Source organism: Alexandromys fortis, unplaced genomic scaffold (assembly GCF_014885135.2).
Source record: "Alexandromys fortis isolate MF-2015 unplaced genomic scaffold, M_Fortis_MF-2015_v1.1 scaffold_7, whole genome shotgun sequence".
Taxonomy (NCBI): Eukaryota; Metazoa; Chordata; class Mammalia; order Rodentia; family Cricetidae; genus Alexandromys; species Alexandromys fortis.
This window is the reverse complement of record NW_026067920.1, coordinates 13599105-13622748: the sequence shown is the minus strand read 5'-3', so window position 1 is coordinate 13622748 and position 23644 is coordinate 13599105. Positions and strand designations below refer to the sequence as shown.

The following is a 23644-nucleotide window of genomic DNA, read 5'->3' as shown; positions in this document are numbered from 1 at the left end:
GAGTCAAGGCTATATTATAACCGGTCCTCAGTGAACTAGGATTGACTGGTTATCTGCTTAGCATGCTGGAGGGCTGTCCCCATGCCTCATGGCTGGGGATGTAGGGTTGTCCCATGATACCTTCAGCTCCAGAATGCTCAGTAAGTGACCCTCGAAGCTATAGACAAACTATATGTGTAGGGCAGGGTGGAGTCTGAGATGCTTCTGAGAGACCAGTTCTGGGACACAAAGGAGTCTTGACACCTAATGGGCTGTTGTTGATGAATTAGGAGCTGGGCCTCTTGTGTGCTAATCCCAGAACAGGTTTGCAAAGAGATGAAGGTTACTGGTGGAATAGAGAATCCAGGACTGCCAGAGGCAGTGCTGTTCTAGGGGCCACCGAATCCCTTTTGGTTCCGTGAGAGGTGGTTCCGTGTGCTTGGTGGAACCCTTTTGGTTCCATGTGCTTGGTGGAGGGGAGTGGCCTGGGAAAAGGAGGGTGTGGTGAAGCAACAGCAACATCTGACCCCACCTCTGCATGGGGTTTGTGCCGGGCTGGTTGCTGCTTTAGGTTCTGGGGCAGAGGAGGAGCCAGGAGTTTCCAGAATGATGGAGGAACATGGAGTTCCCACTTTGGTTGTCTGAGAACTTCCTCTGAGCCTCACTAATTGCTCAATGCTCTACCTCTTTTTCTCCCAGATCTGTGTCTTAGTTGAAGCCATGGCAAAAGGTAACATTCAGAAACAGCCAGTGTGTGTGTGTGTGTGTGTGTGTGTGTGTGTGTGTGTGTTTCTTTTTATGAAACCGGGTGTGTCAGGTATCAAAGACTACCCTGGAACTCCCTACGGAACCAAAGAACACCTTCAACTTCTGATCCCCCTGCCTCTACCTCCAGAATACTGGGAAGGGCTAAATGGCTGTGCCTCCTCCTGTGCATCCGCCGCTCACACTTCTCTTCTCCGGGCCTGCGTTCCTTACCTTCTCGTCTCTGAGAGACTACAGCAGACTACTCTAAGGGCGGGGCTTCTTTTAAGCTTGTGTGGACTTCACTGGATGGGGCACACAGAGTGTTTGTAGAATTTATTTGTTCTCTCACTACAGAAAAAAAACACGAAATGCGTACAAAAGGATACTCTACGCCTCCAGTGGAAATCGCTTGTTCTCAGCTAGACAGAGGTCGTCTACCATCACAGTGGGGCCAGGGCTGCAGAGGTGGTCCCATTGTCTCACTTCCAGTCCTCTGCATGCCCCTGCCAGTCGGGAGTGAAGAGCTGCGGCTGCAGCGACACACAGAGATTTGACCTCAACAACCACCACACACAACATTGTAAAAAAGTGTATTAGAAAGGACTTGAAACAATATTGCATATTAATATCTGGTCACACTTATTCACGGTGAGTGCTGTAGCACCAGATGTGCGTGTGCTTCTTGCTTGTTGATGCCCGTACATCTCAAGTCTAATTGTGGCTCACTTTAAGGTAAGCAAACAAACAAGCAAACATAGAAAAACATGGATGTTAAATGTGGGAGATCTGGGATTTAGAGTGTATCCATTCTTATTGCTGGAACTGAAGAAGAGAGGAATAGATGATACATCATGATATGTCTATATAAACCCAGTTCATCTCAAGTTTGTTTTTGGCAAGATGATGTTACAAGAGTCACAACGCACTCAAGAACAAACAAAAGAAGAAAAGAGCACAAACTAAGACACAGACATAAAACAAAGCCCCCATCTCCATGATGAGTGCCTCTGCTTCTCAATAAAGGCTCTAACATTTTATTATGTGGTCGATTCTAAACCGGAAACAGAACGTGCTGGTATCTGAAGCCAGTGGTGCCGGGACAATGCAATGGTAACACAGCAATGCTCCTGACTCTCGTCAGGACACACACACACTAAGGTATGGAGCACAGAAGGGATCTGGGACAGGAAGCTGCGGTAACAGGGAGGAGATGGAATGAGAAATGGTGACTTAGCTGTCACTAACAAGTCAGCCTGCTCTTAGGAACCCTCCTGCCTCTGGCAGCTACTCTTAAAAGACAACACGAGGGCGTGGAATCTTGGCACACTTCATCACACAGCGATACCGAAGGTATACATCATACAGCAGAACAAACCACAGAACAAAAAGTGAGGTCATGCAAAACCCTACTTTACCAACTAAAGAAAAACATCATCAACGTTTGATACAGAATATAGCCACCTTCAAACATAATTTAATTACTTGTGGACATAATATGAAACCTTATCTTAAATACAATAGTTTCAAAAAATGCTGTTACAATATAAAACCACAACAAAAGGTGTGCAAATAGACATATCATCTAAAAAAAAAAAAGGCAGTGAGAGCAAGGGGTGAAGCATTCTAGAAAAGAGCTCCTGAAGCCACTATTTACAATTCTTCTTTAATTTCTGAATGCCAGTGGCAGGGGTAGGGGTGAGGGTTGGAGCCATCTCCCTTGGACCAGCTGACCCTGAGGCTCTCCTGGATAAGGACAATAGTGAACAGGAGCTGCCAACAAACTGGAGGCTTGGAAGACTGTCACTGGAATATATGAATTTGGGTAAGGCCAGCCTTTCTCCATAACTGCATATTGAACAAAAGTTGCTCACAGCTCTGGTTCCTCAAATTCTTACTGTAAATCATTATAGTCGCAATTTTATTTTTACTTTCAAAATGCCACATTGTTCTGGAAGCAGAGGAATCCACACTTAAGAGTGCTACGCCCGCGAACTTCATTCCTGCAACTGAACTCAGAAGCAGTTGAGGAAGTGTATTCTCAAATGCGCATACGGAATTTATCCACTTCCCAAAGAAAGAGTGCAGCTGGAGGCTGCTGACTGGGAAAGGCTTCAGGTGCTTCTTATTGTGGAAACTTTCCCACACTTTCCACCAGCTTAGAATTTAGATCAGTGGGTGTGCCCCCAGGGAACACCTGGGAGACAGGTTTGGGTATCAGCTAGGATGCTACTGGTATCTACTGGACAGTGACGAGGGATCCTGCTAGGTAAGCTACAATTCATAGAACAGTCTCCACCAGCAATGACAAGCCCCCTGCATCAGGAGGGCTCTGACTAAGAATGCTTGCTTTAACCCAAGTGCTGCTATAGACAATCTCCCTTCCAGTTCTTTGGAATCCCCTCAGAGAGCTTCATTGAGGTGGTGGAGCGTCATGACTTTAATACTGACTCTTGAGAGAGGCCTGTCCTGTTGAGAACCTCCAGCTACCTAACTTGGTTTCAGTGTGGCATCCCTGTCTTGGTTTGGCTGGACCAGATCTCACCTCTACCACCTTACCTGCCTCTTTTCTGTGATATCTGATGGGCATTTCTCTCTGGGAACCCGAACTGGTCACACAGTGGCCCCAGACATTCCAATGTCCTAATACCTTTACCTGGTCAAGGATGCATGGTTCCTGTCCTGTTTATGTGAAAACACGTGGTATCTGGTGTTAATGCTGAAGAGTTTCAGACCATCTAGAATTTTTGTTTAACAGCAAGAATATTCTGTGCTTCAGCCACTGAGATGCCGGGCTCATATATTTCCTACAAATGGTCATTCTGAATAATGGTTTTATAGGCTTTCAAACAAAAATAACACACAGTGTGAGCAGGACAAGATGGTTGCCAGACTGAGACAGCCAGGTCCATGGCTATCATCAGAACAGGGATTCAGCTGGAATGAAGTGATGGGGTTGGACTTCCCAGACAGTTCAGGGAAGAACAGAACCCAGACAACTGAGCATGGGGCTTAGAAGAAAGCTTTGGCTTCGGAGGGATCTTACAGTGTGAGAAGTTTAAAGGAAGGTCTCAGTTTCGGGACTGGGGTCTAAAATGCAGTGATGAGGTTTGGGAAGAGGGCTACCCCAAAAATGCCCACAGGAGTGCTGAGCTCATCTCACTGGGCGACAAGCCCCCAGAGGCTGGGTGTGATCTGGCCAATGAAGAGGAGTCTACAAGGCTCTCCAATCCCCTTCCCTTCTTGCCCAGATGACACTTGTCCAGATGCCATGTTCCCATTCATTATGTGACTTAGTAGCATCTTTAAAAGATCAGCCTTCTGCCCTGGTCTCCACACAGGCTCTGTCCTTGCTCCTCCCCAGCTGCCTTTGATCTATCTGGTCTTGGGGCTCACCTGTGGAGCTCCCTGAGATGGCCCCACCCCAGTGACTATGATGTTTTGGGGAGATTTGGAGAATCCATGGGGGCACAAACTTTGCTTAGGGAAAGGTTCTCTTTGCTCCTTCTTGGATAATTCTCTTATTCAATTCTCTGAAAATTCAGGCTCTGTTGGGTGGTGGTGGTTTGGGTCAGAAAGCCACTGGTCAAGGGAAATCTCAGCTGGCAGTCAACAAAACCGTGTCTAGAAGGGTGGATGGTCTGAATGCTCCCGATGCAATGCAATCCTGTCTCTAACATTAAAAACTTGTCTTCTAACACAAATCAAATCCCAATCAACCAACTTAAAGGTACAAATGCTGCCTGCAAATCCACACCCAACATTGTCCGCTGTGAGTCCAGCTGCCAGGAGGGAGGCATAGGCAGCTATCTTTGTGCTTCTGTGGGGCCTGGCCCGGTTTAGTTCAGGTGGTAGCGATGCTCCCCCCGTGTGATATGGGATGAGAACTCGTACCTGTCCTGGCTGTGATAACCACACATGTTACACTCAAAAGGATCCCGGAAGCCATGGCAGCCCATGTGGATGGTGTACATGACGTGATCCAGGAAGAGCACGCGGCAGTGTTCGCACTTGTACACCTTCAGCTGCTCGCCACTCATGCTGACCACGCGGAAGGCATCCTGCGAGTTCTCTGAGGCCGCCCTCAGCACCTCATAGCCTCGCTGCTCCTCCTTGAGGGCCAGCCCGTTGCGCACATGCGGGGTGATGTGGTTGGTCAGGTAGATGAGGCCACTGCGCTGCTCCTCAGCGTTGCTCTCGGTGTCCGTGGAGTCTTGGCAGCTGTTGCTCGGGGAGGCCTCCCGCTCCGATGACACAGACTTGGCCTTGGACAGCAGCAGCAAGTTCTCCACGGCGCTATCCTGCGCCGAGTGGTTGGGCCGTGGGGGGCCGTCTGCGGGGGGCTTGTGCAGCTGGTACATGGAGTTGATGACGGGCACCACCTCGGAGCTTCCGGGAGGTGTCTGCACCAGCGGGCGCAGGGACTCAGCCCCCAGGTAAGTGATGGCGTTGTTGATGGCTTCGTCCATCACGTGAGATGTCATCATCCCATCCTTCTCATAACTGGCACTGTCATAGGGCATGTCTGACAGACACTTGTCTCCTGTGGGAAGTAGGTGACCATTAGTAAATCTATACCCAGGAAACTGGAAGGTGTCCCAGTGTGACAGCAGACAGAAGACATTTGCCCAGGCACAGGAGGGAAAAAGGGAACAGCCTGTTCAGGGTCTTACTACGGGCTAAGTGTTTTGAGAAATTCTGTTTACCTATGAAGAGGGAGACTAAAGATTGTCCATGTCAGCTTAAACTGTGCATGTTTCACAAGGCTAAACCTCATCTTTCATTAAGTAAGGTGAAATTAACACTATTATATTGACTTTAAACATTTTAAAAGTTTTCTAAATGCATATGATTTAATTTATCCCCAAATTGTTTAATTAAAATACACAGCCATGAATTAATTCATGTAATAAATTTAAGATACTATATTACATTTATTACTTTAATCTAGAAAAACATGTCCTTAAAACATGATTACATATCCCTTATAATAAACTAAATATTTCTTATAAATATTTCAAAAGTGGATGGACTCTAATGAACGATGAAAGGAGAATGAATACATTAACATAATTGGATGCACCCTCTCTTCAGAGTTAGCAGCGGTGAATTATCTCAGCAGAAATCGGGGAAGCGGGAAACAGAGCTGGAAGGCAGGCACCTTTCACTTACTGTTTACGGGTGCGACTAATACTAAAGATGGATGGAACTGAGAATTCAGTGGTGACTTGTTATGGAGTATTTGTTGAACCTTGTAAAGATGTGTTGCATTTGTTGAACTATGTAGACATGTGTTGCTTTTGTTTATGCTGTATTTGTTTAATTATGTAAAGATGTGTTGTTGTTTTATATTGTCACCTGATAGGTCTAATAAGAAGCTCAATGGCCAGTAGTTAGGCAAAGGAAGGATAGACAGGCTTGGCAGGCAGAGAGAAAAGGGGAGCCAGCTGGGTCCAGTCAGCCAGACACAGAGGAAGCAAAAAAGCAGGATGAACAGTCCATAGACGACATAAACAAGCCTTGGAGCAGCAATAGCTTACTAGAAATGGGTTAATTTAAGTTAAAACTAGATAGAAGCAAGTCTAAGCGAAGACTGAACATTTATAATTAATAATGTCTCCATGTCTTTATTTGGAAGCTGTTTGGTGGCCCAAAGAAAATCCCAACTACAAATAGTACCCAACATGGGGCACAAATTTCTACATAGGGCCCGAGAAAGCTGGAAAGAAAAACAGTGTGGTTTCCTAGTAGCCTGGCTCATAAGCATACACAGGTGAAGCTCTGCCACACAGCAAGCACCTGAGCAGCTGGCATGTCGTTAAGCAGAAACAAGCTAAGTAAAAATGCTTGCCATATTGTGGGCACCAACTTCCTAATTAAATTGATCAAGATGATTAAATGCAACCCCTCATTAAACTCAGCTCTTGGCCAGGTCTATGGGGCATCAAGTTTGGCTCTCACAGACCCAAGCAGGGTGGATCCAGCACCAGTGCAAAGTTGTGCAGCGAGTTTAAAGTTTGGTTTACACGTTCAGAGAACACTACAGGTACACAGTAAAGCAGGTCCAGAATGAAAAAAAACCTCTAAATAGGTCACAGTGTGTTTAAAAATGTACATAGGGGCTTAAGAAAGAAAAGGAGTATTGACAGTCATAGTAAAAAATAGTTTAAAAATAGTTTAAAAAATAGTCTTAAAAAAGAGAGTAAAGTAATATAAAGTGGAAAAGAGCCACACAAAGATGGGAATACATAGAGAATCTGGATCCCATATGGTGTTGTGCTAACTTTGAATTTTTTGGAACAGCGATGAGCAAACAAGAGCTGCTGAGAGATATTGTGCTGTACAAAGGACTGCTGAATCAAACCAGCCTGGACACTTTAGGAATGTCTTAACTTTAAAATGGAATTTAGAAAATATATTGCATTGGGAAAGAGGTTATCTTTCTGTTTCCTTAGGAAATGAAAGGTTGTGGATTTCTTCAAAGTTAATAGAGACCATGTTTGATGAGAAAAGATTCTGAAAATTTTGGCTACAGACATAAAGAAATAAAACAAGAAAAAAAATACAAGACAGATAATGTATATGCTGATCCCTGTGCAAGGGAACAGTTCTGAAACTGGACAACAAATGTTACAACTAGTTTTCCTAGAACTTGATCATTGTCTCAATTTTCTCAGAGTTGCCTCCAGACAATAGGAAACAGGCTAGATAACAAAATACCCACATTCCCGAGAGGTGGGTGAGTGGTTTTTGGTCATTTGGTGGGTTTTGGATGTTTGCCATCATTTAGGGGGCATTTAAGAATATAGGATAATAAAGCAACTATTAACCTCAAATATTTTATAATAGTATGAATTTTGGTGTATTTATAAAAATTTAAAGTTATTTTCTGTAATATTGTATGTATGTTTCTACTCTTGTTTGGGGTGTTGTGCTTATGCACCTCACTAAAAATGTAATATACAATTAAGAAATGTAGGTTAGTAGTTAGTTATCTATAATAATCAAACTTGTAGCTATATTAGGTATGTTTTCAAGGTTAAACAGATATATTTTAGATAGGTGATCTTCAAATACTTCAGAGACCTGCAGAATATGGCATTTAAGAAGTTTAAGAACCTAAGGCTTTTCATGACAGTGAGACATATCTTCTCTGTGCAGCACCAATCTATTTCATAAAAAGACAATGGGCATTGAAGAACCTCCATATCGAGTTGGTTTTTATTGTGGCAAAGCTAGACATTTGGGCAAGAAACTGTCCTTCCCTCAACAGTTTAACGTTTTAATGTTTAAACTGGACATGCAGGTTACAAAGGAAAGTGACTGCAGCACGTTGTCAAGACAAAGCAGGACAGGCCTTTAAAACTGTCTTATGGAAAAGTCTACCAGACATTCTAGGCTGAAGATGGATGCCCAAATGTTGCAGAGGAACCTTGGGTGACTGCCCAGACAGCCACATATCTCTGTTGTTTTTATATTTTTAGAATTTGCTTGCGCTGCACTTCCTGTTTACTCAGGTAATAGCATATCCTATTAAGTTGAAGACTAGATAGTTATAGTTGTTTCCCTTAGTTAAGATAGAAGGTAAATTAGGTATAGAGCTTTTGACTCATCAAGATAGGATAGATAATAGAAGATTTCTTTGAATATGCCAAATACAAAAGGACTGGATTTTGTAAATGTAATTTCGACTTAATAACTGTTCTTATTGTTTATAGTTTTTCTATGTTAAAGTTAAAATCTTTCCTTTTATTTAGACAAAAGGGGGAAATGTTGTAGAATATTTGTTTAACTAGGCAAAGATGTGTTACTTTATTTTTGCTTCATTTGTTTAACTATGTAAAGATGTGTTTCATTTGTGTTAGTTAAATAAAATTAAGCTGGACTCAGAGGAGCAGTGTTAGCAACTAGTGGACAGAAAGTAGCACGGAGGAGTATAGTGTGAGTATTTTAGTTGGGGAAGTGTGGAAGGAGAGAGGTTCCAGGGACACCAGCAAAGAGAGAAAGCTAGTCAGTTTCTATTCTAACTCTCTGAGCTTGCAGGTCTTCACCGTAGCCTTTGAATCTCGAATTTTATTAGAACGATAGAGATTTAGTTAAAGCTACCTTTAGTGGCAGCAATAGAGCCATTGTCTGGGGGGAACTATATGAACTCTGCTACACTCTGGACCTCAGATGCCCTCAAAGGCCCATGTTTTGAAGTACTGTCCAACCTGTGGTTCATAAACCAGATGTATGAATGTGTCTGAGCCAATTTGTAGATATGCTGTTGGGAGGTTCTGGACTCTTTAGGGAAGACTTATATTTTGGAGACTATATTCTCAAAGGGGATACTGGACCCTGACCTCCATATATTCCTCTCTTGCTTCATAGCCACATGCAAATATTTCTGCTCTATGATCTACTTATGTTTCCTTGCCACAGCCCCAGCACAACAGGTCCAGTCTTGGGGAGGAACCCTCCAAAGCTGCAAATCAAACTCCTTTTTATAAGTTGAACATCTCAGATGTTCTCCTGTAGTGAGGGAAACTGAGCTAACGCAAACCTCCTTCCCTAGACCCAGTGGGAAATAAGACTAGATTTGGTTTCAGGTAATTAGTTTTGGAGCAAATGTTTTGATAATGAAATAAAATGAATTTCTTTAAAGATTTATCTTATATCTAGGCTGTGGTGGCATAAGCCTTTAATTCTGGGATGCAAGAGACAGAGGCAGGCTGGGTGGTGGTGGTGCACACCTTTAATCCCAGCACTTGGGAGGAAGAGGCAGGCTGATCTCTGTGAGTTTGAGGCCAGCTTAGTCTATAGGGTGAGTTCCAGAGTAGCGAGGACTACACAGAGAAACCCTGTCTCAAAAAACCAAAAAAAAGAAAAAAAAGTTTTTTCTAAATGTTAAGTTTAACATGAAATCACGACCCTGACAGCAAAGACATTCATTAAAGCAATTGTTTATATTCCTATAGGCAGGATTAGCCATGTGTGTGCCTTCTCAGCCATGGTAAATGAGGCAACCCACAGAACCAGATGCCCTGTTTACATTTCCCCTCACACTCCGCCTCTTTCATCTTCAGTGCATCTGTCTTAACTAAAAGGAAAGCCAGCGTGACAGTCCCTGTCCTTGGACACACACAGCTAGCACGAGACAGGCACAGTAGTGATGTCAGACTCCATCCCCACCTGAGAAATCCCATGAGCACAGGAAGGTTTGCTGCTGGTGTCACACAAGCATCTCATCTCAGATGAGGCAGATGTGTGTGTGGGCTTCTGTGTCCCATGGCTGGGGCCAGCAGCAGTGGAGGTGCTGAAGACAGAAGGGCCTGGAGCTTTGGTGGGACAATGCTAAGGTCCAGGGGCCAGAGCTCTAGGAGCATAGGAAGTGTCCAAGTCGAAGCCAGGATCACATCCTGGAACCTTAGACTAAGCTAAGTTTCTTTAAATAAAAAGGAGAACTTCTGAAGGGTCTGAAGACAGTGATCTGCTCAGGCACAGAGAGAAGACAGACCGAAGAGGCACAAAGATGAAGTCAGGCTGGACCTGACAGCAGCCGATGAAGGTGGTGGCAGAAGATGATCCCAGTGTTTTTCACACCGACATTGAGGTCGTCACCCCGCCCCAACTCTTTATTTACAGTAGAACAAACTATTCCACAATTCATTAATCTACCCACAATCCTTGAAAAAAAAATCAGTGATCATTAAATAGCAGGTTGGGATTGTCTACCTGTGAGAATCCTAGCAGTAGGAATGCCCGTCCCTGATGCTTGGCAGGTTTTTGAGAACCCATTCCTCACACTGGGTTTCCGTAGCCAGCCACAATATAAAGGGAGGAGCTTAGTCCCACCCCAACTTGATATGCCATGCTTTGTTGACACCCATGGGAGGCCTACTCCTTTCTGAACAGAAACCGAGGAGGAGTAGATGGGTAGGAGCAGGGAGGAGGTGGTGGGGGGAAGGGAATAGGGGAAGAGGGAGGGGAAACTTCAGCTGGGATGTAAAATAAATGAATAAATTTAATTAATAAAAAATAGTAGCCAAGGAATATCCTCCCCATGGCTCAGGATCTTTCTTTACATTGCGTTTCTTTGTGTCTTACATGTGTATCACATGACTACTTGTTTTCATTTGCTTCCATCTACCTGTGTCAGAAGCAACACGTACCCTGATAAGAGCACAGAATGAGCCTCAGATTATAGAAAGCAAACTTGTATACGTCCAGTTACATCTTCTTAGAGACTGGACAGGACAAAAATTCCTGTGTAGAGACAATGAATGGTTTTCTCTCTCCATTACGGGGGAAGTAATTGGGTAGTATTCTTAAATTACATAGCATTCCTAAAACCAAAGATTGCTTTTCCTGTAAATTTTGTTTTTAAAATCAAGGTGCTGACCTATCTAGTTACACAGACAGAAGGAACTCATTCTTGCCGCCCTTGTCTCACTGGCTGCCAAAGCCTAGCGATGGAGGAGGGTGTGGGCCTGGTGCCCAGTTCTGCTCGCCGGCGAAGTGTGTGTTCTCTCACCAAAGGTGGTGCTTTCCTGTTTCTCCCCAGAGTCGTGGTTCTGTGGTTTTCTAAGCAACCATTGAAGCCTGCTGTTTCAAGAACTTAGTTTCAACAACAAGTGGGTGTTGCAAAGAAAGCAACATACATTGTGGATGAGCATGAAGTGATAAATTTACCCATAGAATTTCTCTACCCATATGTGAAAATTAAAAGCTACAAAAGTCCTCAGTGCCTCAGTGAAACCTCTTCTCAGTCTATCTATCTATCTATCTATCTATCTATCTATCTATCTATCTATCTATCTATCTATCTATCTATCTATCATCTTCCTTCTACTTATCCTTACTTTATATTCATCTATCTACGGCCAAGGAAAGACCAGTCCTTGAATGAGACACAAGACAAAGCTTTGGGTAATATCACTTCAAGAAACAGGTGGGATCAATCACATTTCCAGAACCCCCCACACCCTCACGCTGACAGAAAAACAGCTTTTTCCCCCTTTTCTGATCACGGAGCTGAAAGCTCCGCCGGCAGGAAGAACATTGCATCAGCGACCTTAGCATGCAGGCTGGCTCCCCTGCATGGAAGCAAAGGCCTTGAGGCGCTGCACTTCAGGGTCAGGGAAGCCCTGAGATGTCCCCTGTGGAGACAGGAGGCACCATCTGCTGGTTTAGAGCTTTAACCAAATGTGAGGAATGAGAGAGAGCTCTCAAAGGGGAACGTTTTAAAACAAAAGCAGCACTTTGCCTCACCTGAACTCCCCCAACACCATCCTTGGCATTCTTTCAGGATTTAAAAAAGTCATAGTTCTCATAGGAAAAAGTCTCAGATACAATGGGAAGAACACTGAAATGTCAATCAAGCCCCATCAGACCAAACAGAATGAGCAGGATAAGAAGAAATGTCATGGTTACAGTGAAAATATTTTTTGGCGAGAAAGGAATTAAGACAAACCAGTAAGTCCATCCTAGGGGAAAAAGAAACTTAACTCCAGGAAGAGAAGAAATGCGGCATAATTACTTCAGGACATGGAGTGAATTTTTTTTTTAAGTTTTAGCTATTTTAATTTTTGGAATATGCGAGCAGTCAAATTCAGAAAATATTCAAAGTCAATACCAAAAAAAAAAAAAACCCAACAGGATATGGGAAGAGTTCGGATCTCAGGAAACAAAATGAGATCCAATGCAATAAACACTTAATACATGCATTAGAAATAGCAAGCATTAGAAAAAAATGATGAGGAACTGAATTTCTGACAGCGCAGGGAAATATGAAATAATAGTGAATAAACTTAAAAATAACAAAATGCTAACAGACATGGGAGACAAATTTTCCAACTTATGAAAAGCCAGCACTGTGGAGTAGAGAGCACACTAGGCAAAACAAAGGGTATTTATGCAAGGGAATGTTTCCACAAGGCAGGAAAGAAAAAGAAAGGAAATTCCCAGGTGAAAAGGCAAGGGTTCATCCAGCCTGTAGAACACTAGAATGCTGCTGACTTCTGGGCTAAAAAGCACATTAAAAGAAAAGACCAGGCTGGATCCAGCATCCTAGCACCACCCCACAAACAATGCTATAGGCAACGAGGCATGATCTATAACCTTCGGGGAAGGAGGAGTGGTCCAAGGGAACACCCTCCTGAGGATGCTCCTCTGGCACAAAGGTGACGGGTGGACATCCTCAAATTCAAAGCAATGGTGGGGATGGGATGTCAACACAAGGATGTTTGAACACAAAGTCTACTCAATGAAGGGATTAATCAAAATACACAGAGAGGATGCTAAGACGCCTGGGTCTGACTCTTCAACCTGTTAAAATGTAGAGGGGTGACTACCTACACTATATTAAGAATAATGATTACCAAGTAGAATATGAATATTGTAGAGATGCACAGTGCAAAACCAAAGTCAATAAAAATGACTCATGAGAAAATACTTTTATTCTAAGGGTAATTCTTTTTAGAAAGCAGAATCCCCTCTGGAAGTAAATAGTTATTTGAGGACTGGCCACCCTCTTAACGTTTAAGACATGTTTAATATATTGTGGCCACTTGAACATACTTTCTAGCAAGGCACGGGAAGAGGTAAACACAACAAACCGATACATCCTACCCCCCAGGAAAAGCTAGAAAAGTTGGAATCTTTCTGAGGGGGCATCTTTGGAAACTTCAAAAGACATTTACTTCCCACCTCTATATTGTAATCCACCTCTATATTGTAATTCATCCTACCTGCTGAAAAATATATGGCAGAAAGATATTTACAATGATGCTCATTTAATTTAGTTATGGGAATGCCTGGATGTTTGATTTGGTTCACTGAAAACCATCAAATATTTCTATCAAAATTCTTCTTAGCCATCTATCATCTTAGTAACATAATAATATATTATCCCAAATGTGGAGAGGAGCCTCCGAGGGCCACCTGTTTCTGTTTTAGAGATGGAGAAACTGAGACAGTGGAAGCCATCACACAGCAGCGAGAGGGAGGCAGGCATGTGTGAGCAGAAAGAGGCACTGGGTAGGGCATGAACTGCCAATCACCTCTGGGGAACACCAACTGAGCACAGCTGCTGGGAGCTCTTCCTTGCACACTCCACTTCTGCTATCCTGGTCCTTCTGTTCCCACAATGCCACTTCCTCCTGTGTTTAACCTCTCCCCTGGAGAGAGCTGTCTCATCTCAGCCTTGCTTCACCAGTTTTGCTGCTCCCTCTCACCCAGAAGCGTGTGAATCAAGACAATGCCCATTCACCCGGGACAGTCATGGTCAGATTGCTGATGCTCCATTTGGCTGGACATCTCCCAAAACTTTAGGGCACCGTATACGGTCATTACTAAAACACGGGGCATTCTTCAGGTTCCTAATCAAAAAGAGGAAGTCTACACCCTGCCTCCTGAGGTCAGGAGCTCTTCACAACCCCTGAACACACTTGCTGATCCTCTCTGCCAGTCTGTCTGAGCAGTCTGTCAGACTCTCTCCACGAGTCCAGTTCTTGGTGCACTCCACAGGGGGAAGACAGGGACCCTGCACCTGAGACTGCCTAAAGTCTTAGCCATACAGTAACTGACTACTTGACCAAGATTCCCCCCTTCTCTGATCAGGAAATGGGGTCTCCTCCTTTCTTTTGGTCCAGAAGCTCCCACTTGCACAGTCAAGTCCATAAATAATATTTGCAATAAGTGGTTTCTGTTTTGTCTTGAAGGTCTTTCTTCCCCTTCTTCCTCCCAACCCCTATGCCATGAGAAACCTCTAACCAATAGATAAAATTGGAGTCCTATTTAGATTTGGAAGAGGAAAAGTGTTGCCTGAGAACCTGACCCTCAACCGTATACTAATTATAATTAACCCCTAAATGATGTCCCTAAACCTGAGGACAAACTTTGCTGGGAGAGGGGATGTCAGGCTCTAGCAATTCTAGCTGCAATACCCCTTCACTAGAACTTCTGAGGGGCCATTCTCTGTTCAGTTCCTATTAACCCCCGCTGTCCTTTGATGGCAGTGTTACATAGCCTCCTGGGAAAACCTGAATTGAAGCTCCATGAGGACTGATCTAACTGCTATATTAGTGGCCGTAGAAACATCATACCAAGGGCTCTAATTCCTGGTGAGAGGTCTTTCAATTTCAAGAAAATTATTAGAAAAAACTTCAATATTTAGGAAATACTAACTTTATCACTTTCTTTTCCAAAAAGTGAGATTTTTTCTTTTCTTCTACTTTCAAATAATTTTCATTTGAGTCTAGAACACGCACATAGTTGTATGTTAAGAGACAGCAAACATTTAACTCTTACCAAGAAATTTCTGAGGCATAGAGCTCTTACGTTTGGCGACGTTGCTTGCCAGTCTGTCCAGAACAAGGGACCTCTCTGCTCCTATCTTGCACAGGTCTTCGGCCATCTCACTGTGGTTAGTTTCCTCCTTAATGACTAAAGCCAAAGACAGTTAGAAAGGCTGGTTTAGACACGCTTGCACTTCAAGATGCTGCCATATCCTGTGCCAATGTTACATTCTGAAAATGTCAACAAGAGCCTACGTCTCATCTTCCAGTCCCCTGGTAGGTCCAGCCACTAGCCACCTGCAACCAGCCACCTGCTAATACCCCTTCCTCTGCCTGTTCAACCCCACGATCCAAGACGGAACCACAGAGAATTAACTATGTTACTTTGGAGGGCCCATTGTCAAGATTACCTTAACCAACTCTCACAACAACCATTAGAAGCAAATATCATCAGGTCCAGAAATGATCAAAGGATCTGAAGTCACACTGTATAGGGAAGAGTCCCTGACCACACAGCAAATTCCTAATCATCACACAGCAGTTACACAGGGTAGGAAGCCTAGCAGTCATGAAGGAAAATGTGGAAATATGAGCTAGTTCCATCTATCTCCTTTTCTTTTTCTTTCCTTTTTTAAAAAAAAAAAAGGTTTTCCCACCTATTTATTATGTACACAGTGTACTGCCTGCATGTATACTTTCATGCCAGAAGAGGGCGCAAGATCTCATTACAGATGGTTGTGAGCCACCATGTGGTTGCTGGGAATTGAACTCTGCACCTCTGGAAGAGCAGCCAGTGCTCTAAACTTCTGAGTCATCTCTCCAGCCCCCCAGCTCCTTTTCTTTACTAACTCTCCCTATTGGTAAGTGAAGATCCAAGCCTGTCTCCTGCACAGTCTCACCTAGCTAACTTCTGGTTTGCATGGCAGGGATTTCTAAAATATAATTCATTCATTCCCCTGAAACGTCCTTAAATGTTTTCCTGTTGTTTAAGGAGCTGAAAATGTAAAGTGATCAGCTTTCACTTTTGAATCAGCTCTTCCAACACTGTTTCTGTCTTGTGCATTTTCCTTCTCAGACATATCATGTTGATTGACCATAGCTTTATCCAGTTCTGTGCTGGTTTATGTCCATGTTCTTCAAAGAACATGGCTATATCTTTATGTAACTCTAGTCTTGCCAATCTTCTCATTTTTTTCAGATAGATTTTTATAATAAGTTAGACTACCAAATGTAGTGATATTTCATTTGTACTTTAATAAATAGAGCTTGCCTGAAGATCAGAGAATAAAACAGCCCCACTGATCAGCCTTACAGACAAGGCAGTGGTGCACGCACCTTTAATCCCAGCCCTAGAGAGGAATATAAAATGGAAGAAGACAAGTCTCAGACACAGTCTCATTTTGAGATTGCTGGAGGCAGGATCGCCATTTCGGACTGAGGTAGAGGTAAGAGCCAGGGGCTGGCTGTTTTGCTTTTCTGACTTTCAGGTTGAACCCCAATATCTGTCTCTGGGTTTTTATTAATCATGCTACAACCAAATGTTAACAAGATGCATAAGACAATTTTGTGTGAAAACCATGCCTAGATTTGGGAGGGTGTTTGCTGATGGACCAACCTTGTTTCCTTCTTCCACCATATACATTTCTTCCTTGCCTGGGATGACCACGTAGCTTTCTGACCCTTACTCTATACTCTGCATGACGACAGGATCCTTATGTATTTTATATCTTTACTGCTATTGTGAATGCCACTTTAAAACCTGCATTTCTAGTCCAAGACTACTGCTGCATATTGCTTTTCACAGTGGATTATAAGTGTGTCTTGTTAAATAGTTCAACATTCAGCCCACGCGCTGATTAACCGGAGGAACTAAAGAAAGTCATAAAACCCAATTCTAGAAGTCATTCATACATGTGCTCCATCAAACCAATACGCTCATTTGCATGTCCTTCTCTGTGTACCGGGCTTAGCCACCAGCCCAGGTTCCCTATCCCTCAGGTGAGACCATACCACACCTCTGAAACCCAACACTTTTTCTATGTCTTTTGTGCATGTGAGGCCCAGGAGAAGGTTCTTTTTCCGATGAAGATATTAACAAAGTGGAACAGGTGACTTCAACCATTTTGCTAAAGGAAACCTTTTCTACCATCTCCGGAGTCAGGCAGTTTTTACTTAATGGACTCAATGTAAATAGGTCTGGGGAGTTAATGAGGTGACCTGAGGGACATGGAGGGTCAGGAGAGAGAGAGAGAGAGAGAGAGAGAGAGAGAGAGAGAGAGAGAGAGAGAGAGAGAAACAAGAATGTACAGGTTTACTGGCAGGACTTACACTAAAGTTGATTACACTAAAGTTCAATGCCAAGTTTCTTAACCCAGCACTCACTGCGTGTCTACAAGGGAGGTGTTGGGTGCTGGAGGGAAATAAACATGGCTTTGGCAGTCTCCGCTTAGCTCACATGTTGGAGTCCTGGGCTCTAGGGTGACCCATGTAAGAGGTGCTGGAACCCTTGAGGGTGGAGTCTTGGGGGAGGTCCTTAAGTCACTGGGGTATGTTCTCAAAGAGGAACAAGGTGCCTAGCCTTTTCTTTCTCTCTTTCTCCCTGATTTGTGAGACTCCCTCCCCAGACCCTCCCCCAAAGCAGGGGATTTCAGTGTACCCATGTTTCCTGCATGGCATGCCCAAAGCAATGTGGCTGACCAACCAAGGACTGAAGTCCTCAACATTTTAGGGTGAACTGCATTGCAGTGATGGAAAGCTGACTGGCCCTGGGGGGTGGGGTGGTGGTGGTGGTGGTAGGGTCCTCTGGCGTATCTTAGTGTGACAAGCGGCAGAGGCAGGAAGAACCCAGTGGAATTAAATGCTGGTGCCTGCCTCTGTGGCTGTGCTGAGGGCAGACTGCTGCTTCTTGCTGGAGTAATTTCTCACTTCTTGAGAAAGAACTGGAGCATGAAGCCATCACTGCAGTGTTCCGAAACACCTGGCCAGAAGTTAGAGTACACTAGATGCTCAGAGAGAGACTGAGTCTCACGCGGCAGTGTTCTGGGTCACCTGGCCAACAGTGAGGACACACTAGATGTTCAGGGTGAGACTGAGTCTCTTGACAAGGTAATGTTTAGTGAACATCCCAGCACTCTCTCCACAGCCTCAGCACTGATGACTTCTAGATCTTCCAACAAGCCCTCCCCCATCTTCTCAGGTATGAACACCCAAAGCTCAGTCTAAATCCCAGCCCGGTGAACTTAATGAATAGCTAGTTAAAAAAAAAAAAGAAAAGAAAAGAAAAAACCTCGCATTTTTAAAGACTTATTTATTTATTTATTTAGTGTTTATGAGTGCTCTATTTGCATGTATGTCTTTATGCCAGAAGAGGGCATCAGATCCCACTATAGGTGGTTGTGAGCCACCTTGTGGGTGCTGGGAATTGAACTCAGGACCGCTGGAAGAGCATCTAGTGCTCTCAACCTCTGAGCCATCTTATTTGGACTTTTAAACACAAAGAAGCAATCACCACACTACTCTAGCTTGTTTTTACTTTCCTGTGTGTGTGTGTGTGTGTGTGTGTATTTGTGTGTGTGTTTGTGTGTGTGTTTGTGTGGTGCTGGGGATCAAACCCAGAGCCTCCTGCATATCAGGGAACCTCTCCACCACTTATCTCTTTGCTCCTGCCAATTCCTCTTGGTTTAAAAATCACCCCCCCACACAAAAAAATCCCCCAAACCAAAAACACCCCACAACACAGAATCTTATTAAAGTCACTTCTGGGAAGGGAGGTCTTAAGACAGGCTATGTCTGGTCAGGTGAGAACTTGGAAAACAGAGGAACACAATGAGTTGTCCCTAGTGTAGCTTCAGTACTATTAGACAAAAAGTTCCTCCTGGACAGGATGGCCAGAAACATGCCACAGAGCCCCCTCCTGACCCAGGTGCCGGGAGGGGGAGGGGCCCAGCTCAGCAGGGAGCCTCAGCGCTTACCTGGGTACATCGTGCCTGGAAGGCCCATGCTTTCCAAGTAGTTGTGGCAGCGCTCTTTATGTTCCTCTAAAGAGCTTCGCTGTTTATAGCTTCGGCCACAATATCCACATTTGTGAGGCTTACCAACTGCAGAAAACACAATTGAGTTTAAGACTCCAATTAAATATTGGCCTTCTGGGTAATGGGAATGCATGCAATACAATTATAACAAAAAAAGGTAAAAAAAATATACTCTTTGAGAGCTGTGACTATTGTGGATTGGGTCAAAATGAGTGAATTTAAAAAAAAAAACGCTCATGCCCAGGCAACTCACTGATTGTACTAAGAGTCCGTGACTCTTGTTTCATCTCAACTTATCACACTGACTACCACACTCCTTTCTGAATCACTAAGGTATGTCCTTTAATGGGAAAAAGTGCACCGCAGTGTGGACAGAAACATGAGGAGACTACAGATACCACCTTCAGGGTGGACCTCCTACCAGGTCTGACCCCTCCCTGGGACAACAAATGACGTCACTCAGAGTCTCTAAGAAGCCATGATAGCAAAAGGCTTGAATGAAATGCGTATTTCCAAACTGTATCTTTCTATATAACTCAAATGTACTTGACATTTGTAGTGCATACTGTCTTGCTTAAGAATATACAATATGACGGGTGGTGGTGGCACACACCTTTAATCCCAGCACTTGGGAGACAGAGGCAGGCGGAACTCCATAAGTTTGAGGCCAGCCTGGTCTACAAGAGCTAGTTCCAGGACAGGCTCCAAAGCTACAGAGAAACCCTGTCTCGAAAAACTAAAAAACAAAACAACTGATATGGATAAACCAAACTTCATTTTCATATACATGTAGACTATACAGTGTATTTTGCATGGGAGAGCCTATGGAAACCCTGTTTTATCCCCACGAACACTAGGATGATAGAACTTCCAGACAGCCCTGTCCACTAGAACTCACTACGATGCTCTAAGTGTTCTGTGCATGTCCGTTCAGCGTGGCATTCACTGTGCTGTTCAATACGGCAGCCACCAGTTACGTGGGACTACTGGACAGTCCAAGTTTGGCTCGTGACACAGAGAACCAACATTTTAATTTTGCTTCATTTTAAGTTGCCAAAATTTAAGTGCCACATATGGAGAGTGGCTTCTATGCAGAGCAATGTTGTTCAATGTGAGTTTAGCCTTTCCTGGGTTTTCTGAGTGGAATTTTAGGAGACTCGCCAAGGGCCCATATGATGCCAATCAGTTTTTAGAGAAAACATTCTCCAGTTACTTTATGAAGAATATAGATGTTTTTACCCCCTCATGCCAATATAGCATTTCTCATGCTGCTGGATTTCGTATCTTTCAGAGTATGGTACAAAGTCAAGCCTATAGGAAAGCTTACGGTCAATCAGCTCTCTTTCCTAGGTGATCAGATGCTCTGAAGAAGAATTTCTCATGGAAACCAAAGCTTCAGCTGCAGAATCCAAAGCAGATTTGAAGCGTACAGGTGTTTTCCCTGCATGCATCACTGTGCACCAAGGGTGTGCAAGGCTGGCGCCTAACTTCAAAGGGCACAATCGGGGGCTAGATGCCCTGCAACTGGAGTCTCATGGTTACGAGCTGACATGTTGGTGCTGGGAATGAAACCCGGCTCCTCGGGAAGAGCAACCAGGGCTATTAGTTGCTGAGCTATCTCTCCAGCCCCTTTTGTCTAGAGATCATGAGGCACCCCAAACACTTGGAAATAGTAATGAAGGATGGAATTCATGCTGCCTAAAATTACATATTTATATTCTGTTTTCATAGAAATTAGTGCAATATAAATACCTACTCCATGTCCTTTCCTGAAAAATTTATAACTTTAATGATTTACTGAATCAAAATTGCCCCCCCCCTGTATAAGTGGTATAGTATCTGATTTTTCTCAGCGTATGATTGATTTTAATGTAAGAACACAAGAAACAAACTGTCTCTAACAAAGCTTGGAGTTTCCAAAAAAGTATATATCAAAGTCTTTTACTATACTGAGTCTAGAACCTCAGGTCACCTCCAGATGCTAGGGAAAGCTATATGGTCAATCCCACGTGTTAATGGACTATGGGCATGGTCACTCACACAGGGAAAACATGTGCTTTGGGAGCCTTTAAGGCTTGTCATTGTGGTAAAATCGCTTTGAAGAAGCAAACACAGTGCTTCTTTTCTCCCAGAGCTGTGTGCGTCAAGGGCATTTTCATCAACAGAGTCATGGACACCCCAGGTCTATGACAGGTGTCTCTACCAGTTCATTGGTGACCCCGTGACAGAGATAACTTGGGGGGAATCCACCACCTTTTTGACTATCTATCATTAGCCCCACAGAGAGGAGGAGTCCATCATGCCTCAAATGCAATGAGCAAGCATGTAGGCAAAACATAAACCCTGCACCAATTTCACAGGACTTCATCTCGCCATCTCACGGTTTAAGGATATGCAGGAAAGAGTTATACTGCAAACCAGGAATTAAAGAGCGACAATGCTGTGGCTGAGGTCAGCCTAAAAGTAGTAGGTCTTTGCCTTTCCCACTGGCTTGAGAAGCTGTGCTAGCTGCCAACCTGAGAGCATGGTGTCTGCCGAGTGGGTTTACGTGTCTTCTCATACATGACAGATGGGCAGCTGCTTTCTTAGGCACCAGCTAGCATGGCGTGGACTGTACGAGTCTCACACCTGAGCCTATACAGGACTGTATGTCACTCCGTCCCTGGCACCCCCAAACTTGGTGGAGCACACATACTCATCACTAATACATGTAGACAGTGTTACCCCCATTTCAGGAAGCCTTCATTTCTTCTCATTCCTTGCAGAAAACCCGGGTCAGCTCTGAGCTAGTGTCCTACCTAGGACAGTGAAGTGCTGGTCCCCTGTCTTCGCCTCTGAGAGAACAGCTCCTCAGAGGAAGGCGGCACCTTTCTCAGCGGTGCCAAGAAGCTCACCGCAAAGTCACGGCGTTCTGCTGTAAGCTTTGTAAGTCTCCTGCATGTTCACTGGCAGCCAGAGAGGAAAGCAGACCAGAGGGGAGATGGCTCTTGGACTCAGCTCTTTTCCTTCTCTGCAGCCGTCTAGGAATGCCCGTCTGGAGGGGACCACTAACTAGAAAAAACAGCTCTGGCCGACACCTGTTAAAATGTGCACCATAGTAATGGCCCACTCTGACTTGTTTAGGGTTCCCCTAGAGCAAACTCAGTTTGGGCTGAACATGTCATCGAGTCCTTCTGCTGTGGGAATCTCTCCTGATTCTCCTATTGGGACAGACTGACTTTTCTTCCTGCTTCTGTGGAGCCCTCAGGCTCTTCCATGCCACACACACATAGGATGCTGTTAAGGGACTTAGAAAAGGCGGGCAAAGAGATGGGTAACTTACCCTGTGAAAGGCATCTTTCCCGTTTGGGAAGAGGGTAGCAGTGGGCAGTAGGTGGACTGAGGGCCTCCCTCCTGCATAGCCCCTGTCTCAAGGGTGCGGCTGCTGCTCAGAGAAGCCACTGAACAATGACAGAGTGATGGCTGGCTGAGACGGGGCACTCTCCGAGGGCAGGGACAAAGCTCATCAACCTAGTGCTCCTTAAGACAGTGTAGCACATGACGCCACACGACAGGGCAGAATGGGAGCTATACCATGTTGACTGTGTTGCAAGCAAACCTAACACAATTGTCGGACAAAATCCCTTTCTCTTCAACCTAGAGCTTGTGGGGCTACTGGGTAAGAAGCCACCCAAGAGACAGACTATGAGATCTAATTAAAAATGAGTCTATGTGACAGTTTGAGAACATTTGGACAATTGTCCAGCATTTATGTAGACTGCGTGCCAAGACTCCAGCGTATCTGGGACATCCTGACAGGGAAATTTTGCTGTCTGCTGAAAATTTTGACAGTTTGCTGACAGCTCCACAGATGGGCCAGTCCCATTAAAGCCTCTGCTGGTTCCTGGCACGGGAGCTACTCTCTGGCTGGGACAGTGTGCCTTGGACTGGTGTAGTCTGACCAACCTGTCTGTGTCCTCTCTGCCGGGAAAAGTATGTCTATTACTGCTATTCAACATATTCTCCACAGGCCAGCAGTGGGCGTGGCATAGCAATGAGCGAGCCTAAAGAGATGTGTTTGGAAGGTTAAGGGCAAGAGCGGAGCACTTCAGGCAAATCCCACTTACCCCGAGACGGTGGGAGGGAGAAGGCTTTTTGGGAACGCACCAAGGATGTGGGGCTCCCTCCTGTGTTCACGCCCACCCACGTCCCCTGGTTCAGTAGGGATAGCAGGTCACCATGTAGGAGGCCAAGACCCCCAGAGGGCTGTGGACTGGGTGGAGAGGAAGGGTATTGACTGGGAACTTGGGTGGAGCGGAAGGGTAGTGACGTAGTGACTAGGAACATGGATCACATGATCCCTTTACTGAGATGGCCAAGGCCTGGCATCCCAGCCATGCCAAGGAGACCTACCAGAGTGTGTCCTCAGGTGGCCGGTGAGGGCATCCCTGCGGCGACAGGCATAGTTGCAGAGGTGGCACTTGAAAGGCTTCTCGCCCGAGTGCAGCTTGATGTGGCGCAGCAGGTTGCCCTTCTGGGTGAAGGAGGCCCCGCACTGGTTACACTGGAAGGGCCGCTCACCTGGGCGAGAAGGGAAGAGGGTAGTCTGGTGAGAAGGACGGCCGCGAGAAA

General features: G+C 44.7%; 1 protein-coding gene across 13 annotated transcripts in view; it reads right to left on the bottom strand.

The window, feature by feature from the left end:
* Positions 1-1044: 1044 nt before the first annotated feature.
* Positions 1045-23644, bottom strand: part of Ikzf1 (IKAROS family zinc finger 1) — a 92220-nt gene continuing 69620 nt past the window's right edge. For 8 of the 13 annotated variants that reach the window (XM_050141186.1, XM_050141190.1, XM_050141184.1 and 5 more), the window contains 4 exons: positions 23426-23593; positions 18974-19099; positions 15016-15150; positions 1045-5266 (listed from right to left, as the gene is read on the bottom strand). In XM_050141186.1, the coding sequence (XP_049997143.1) occupies positions 4563-5266; positions 15016-15150; positions 18974-19099; positions 23426-23593 (1133 nt within the window). In that variant the 3' untranslated portion in view covers positions 1045-4562. The remainder of the gene's footprint in view (positions 5267-15015; positions 15151-18973; positions 19100-23425; positions 23594-23644) is intronic. The other 5 variants (XM_050141197.1, XM_050141185.1, XM_050141192.1 and 2 more) reach the window with 4 other exon arrangements.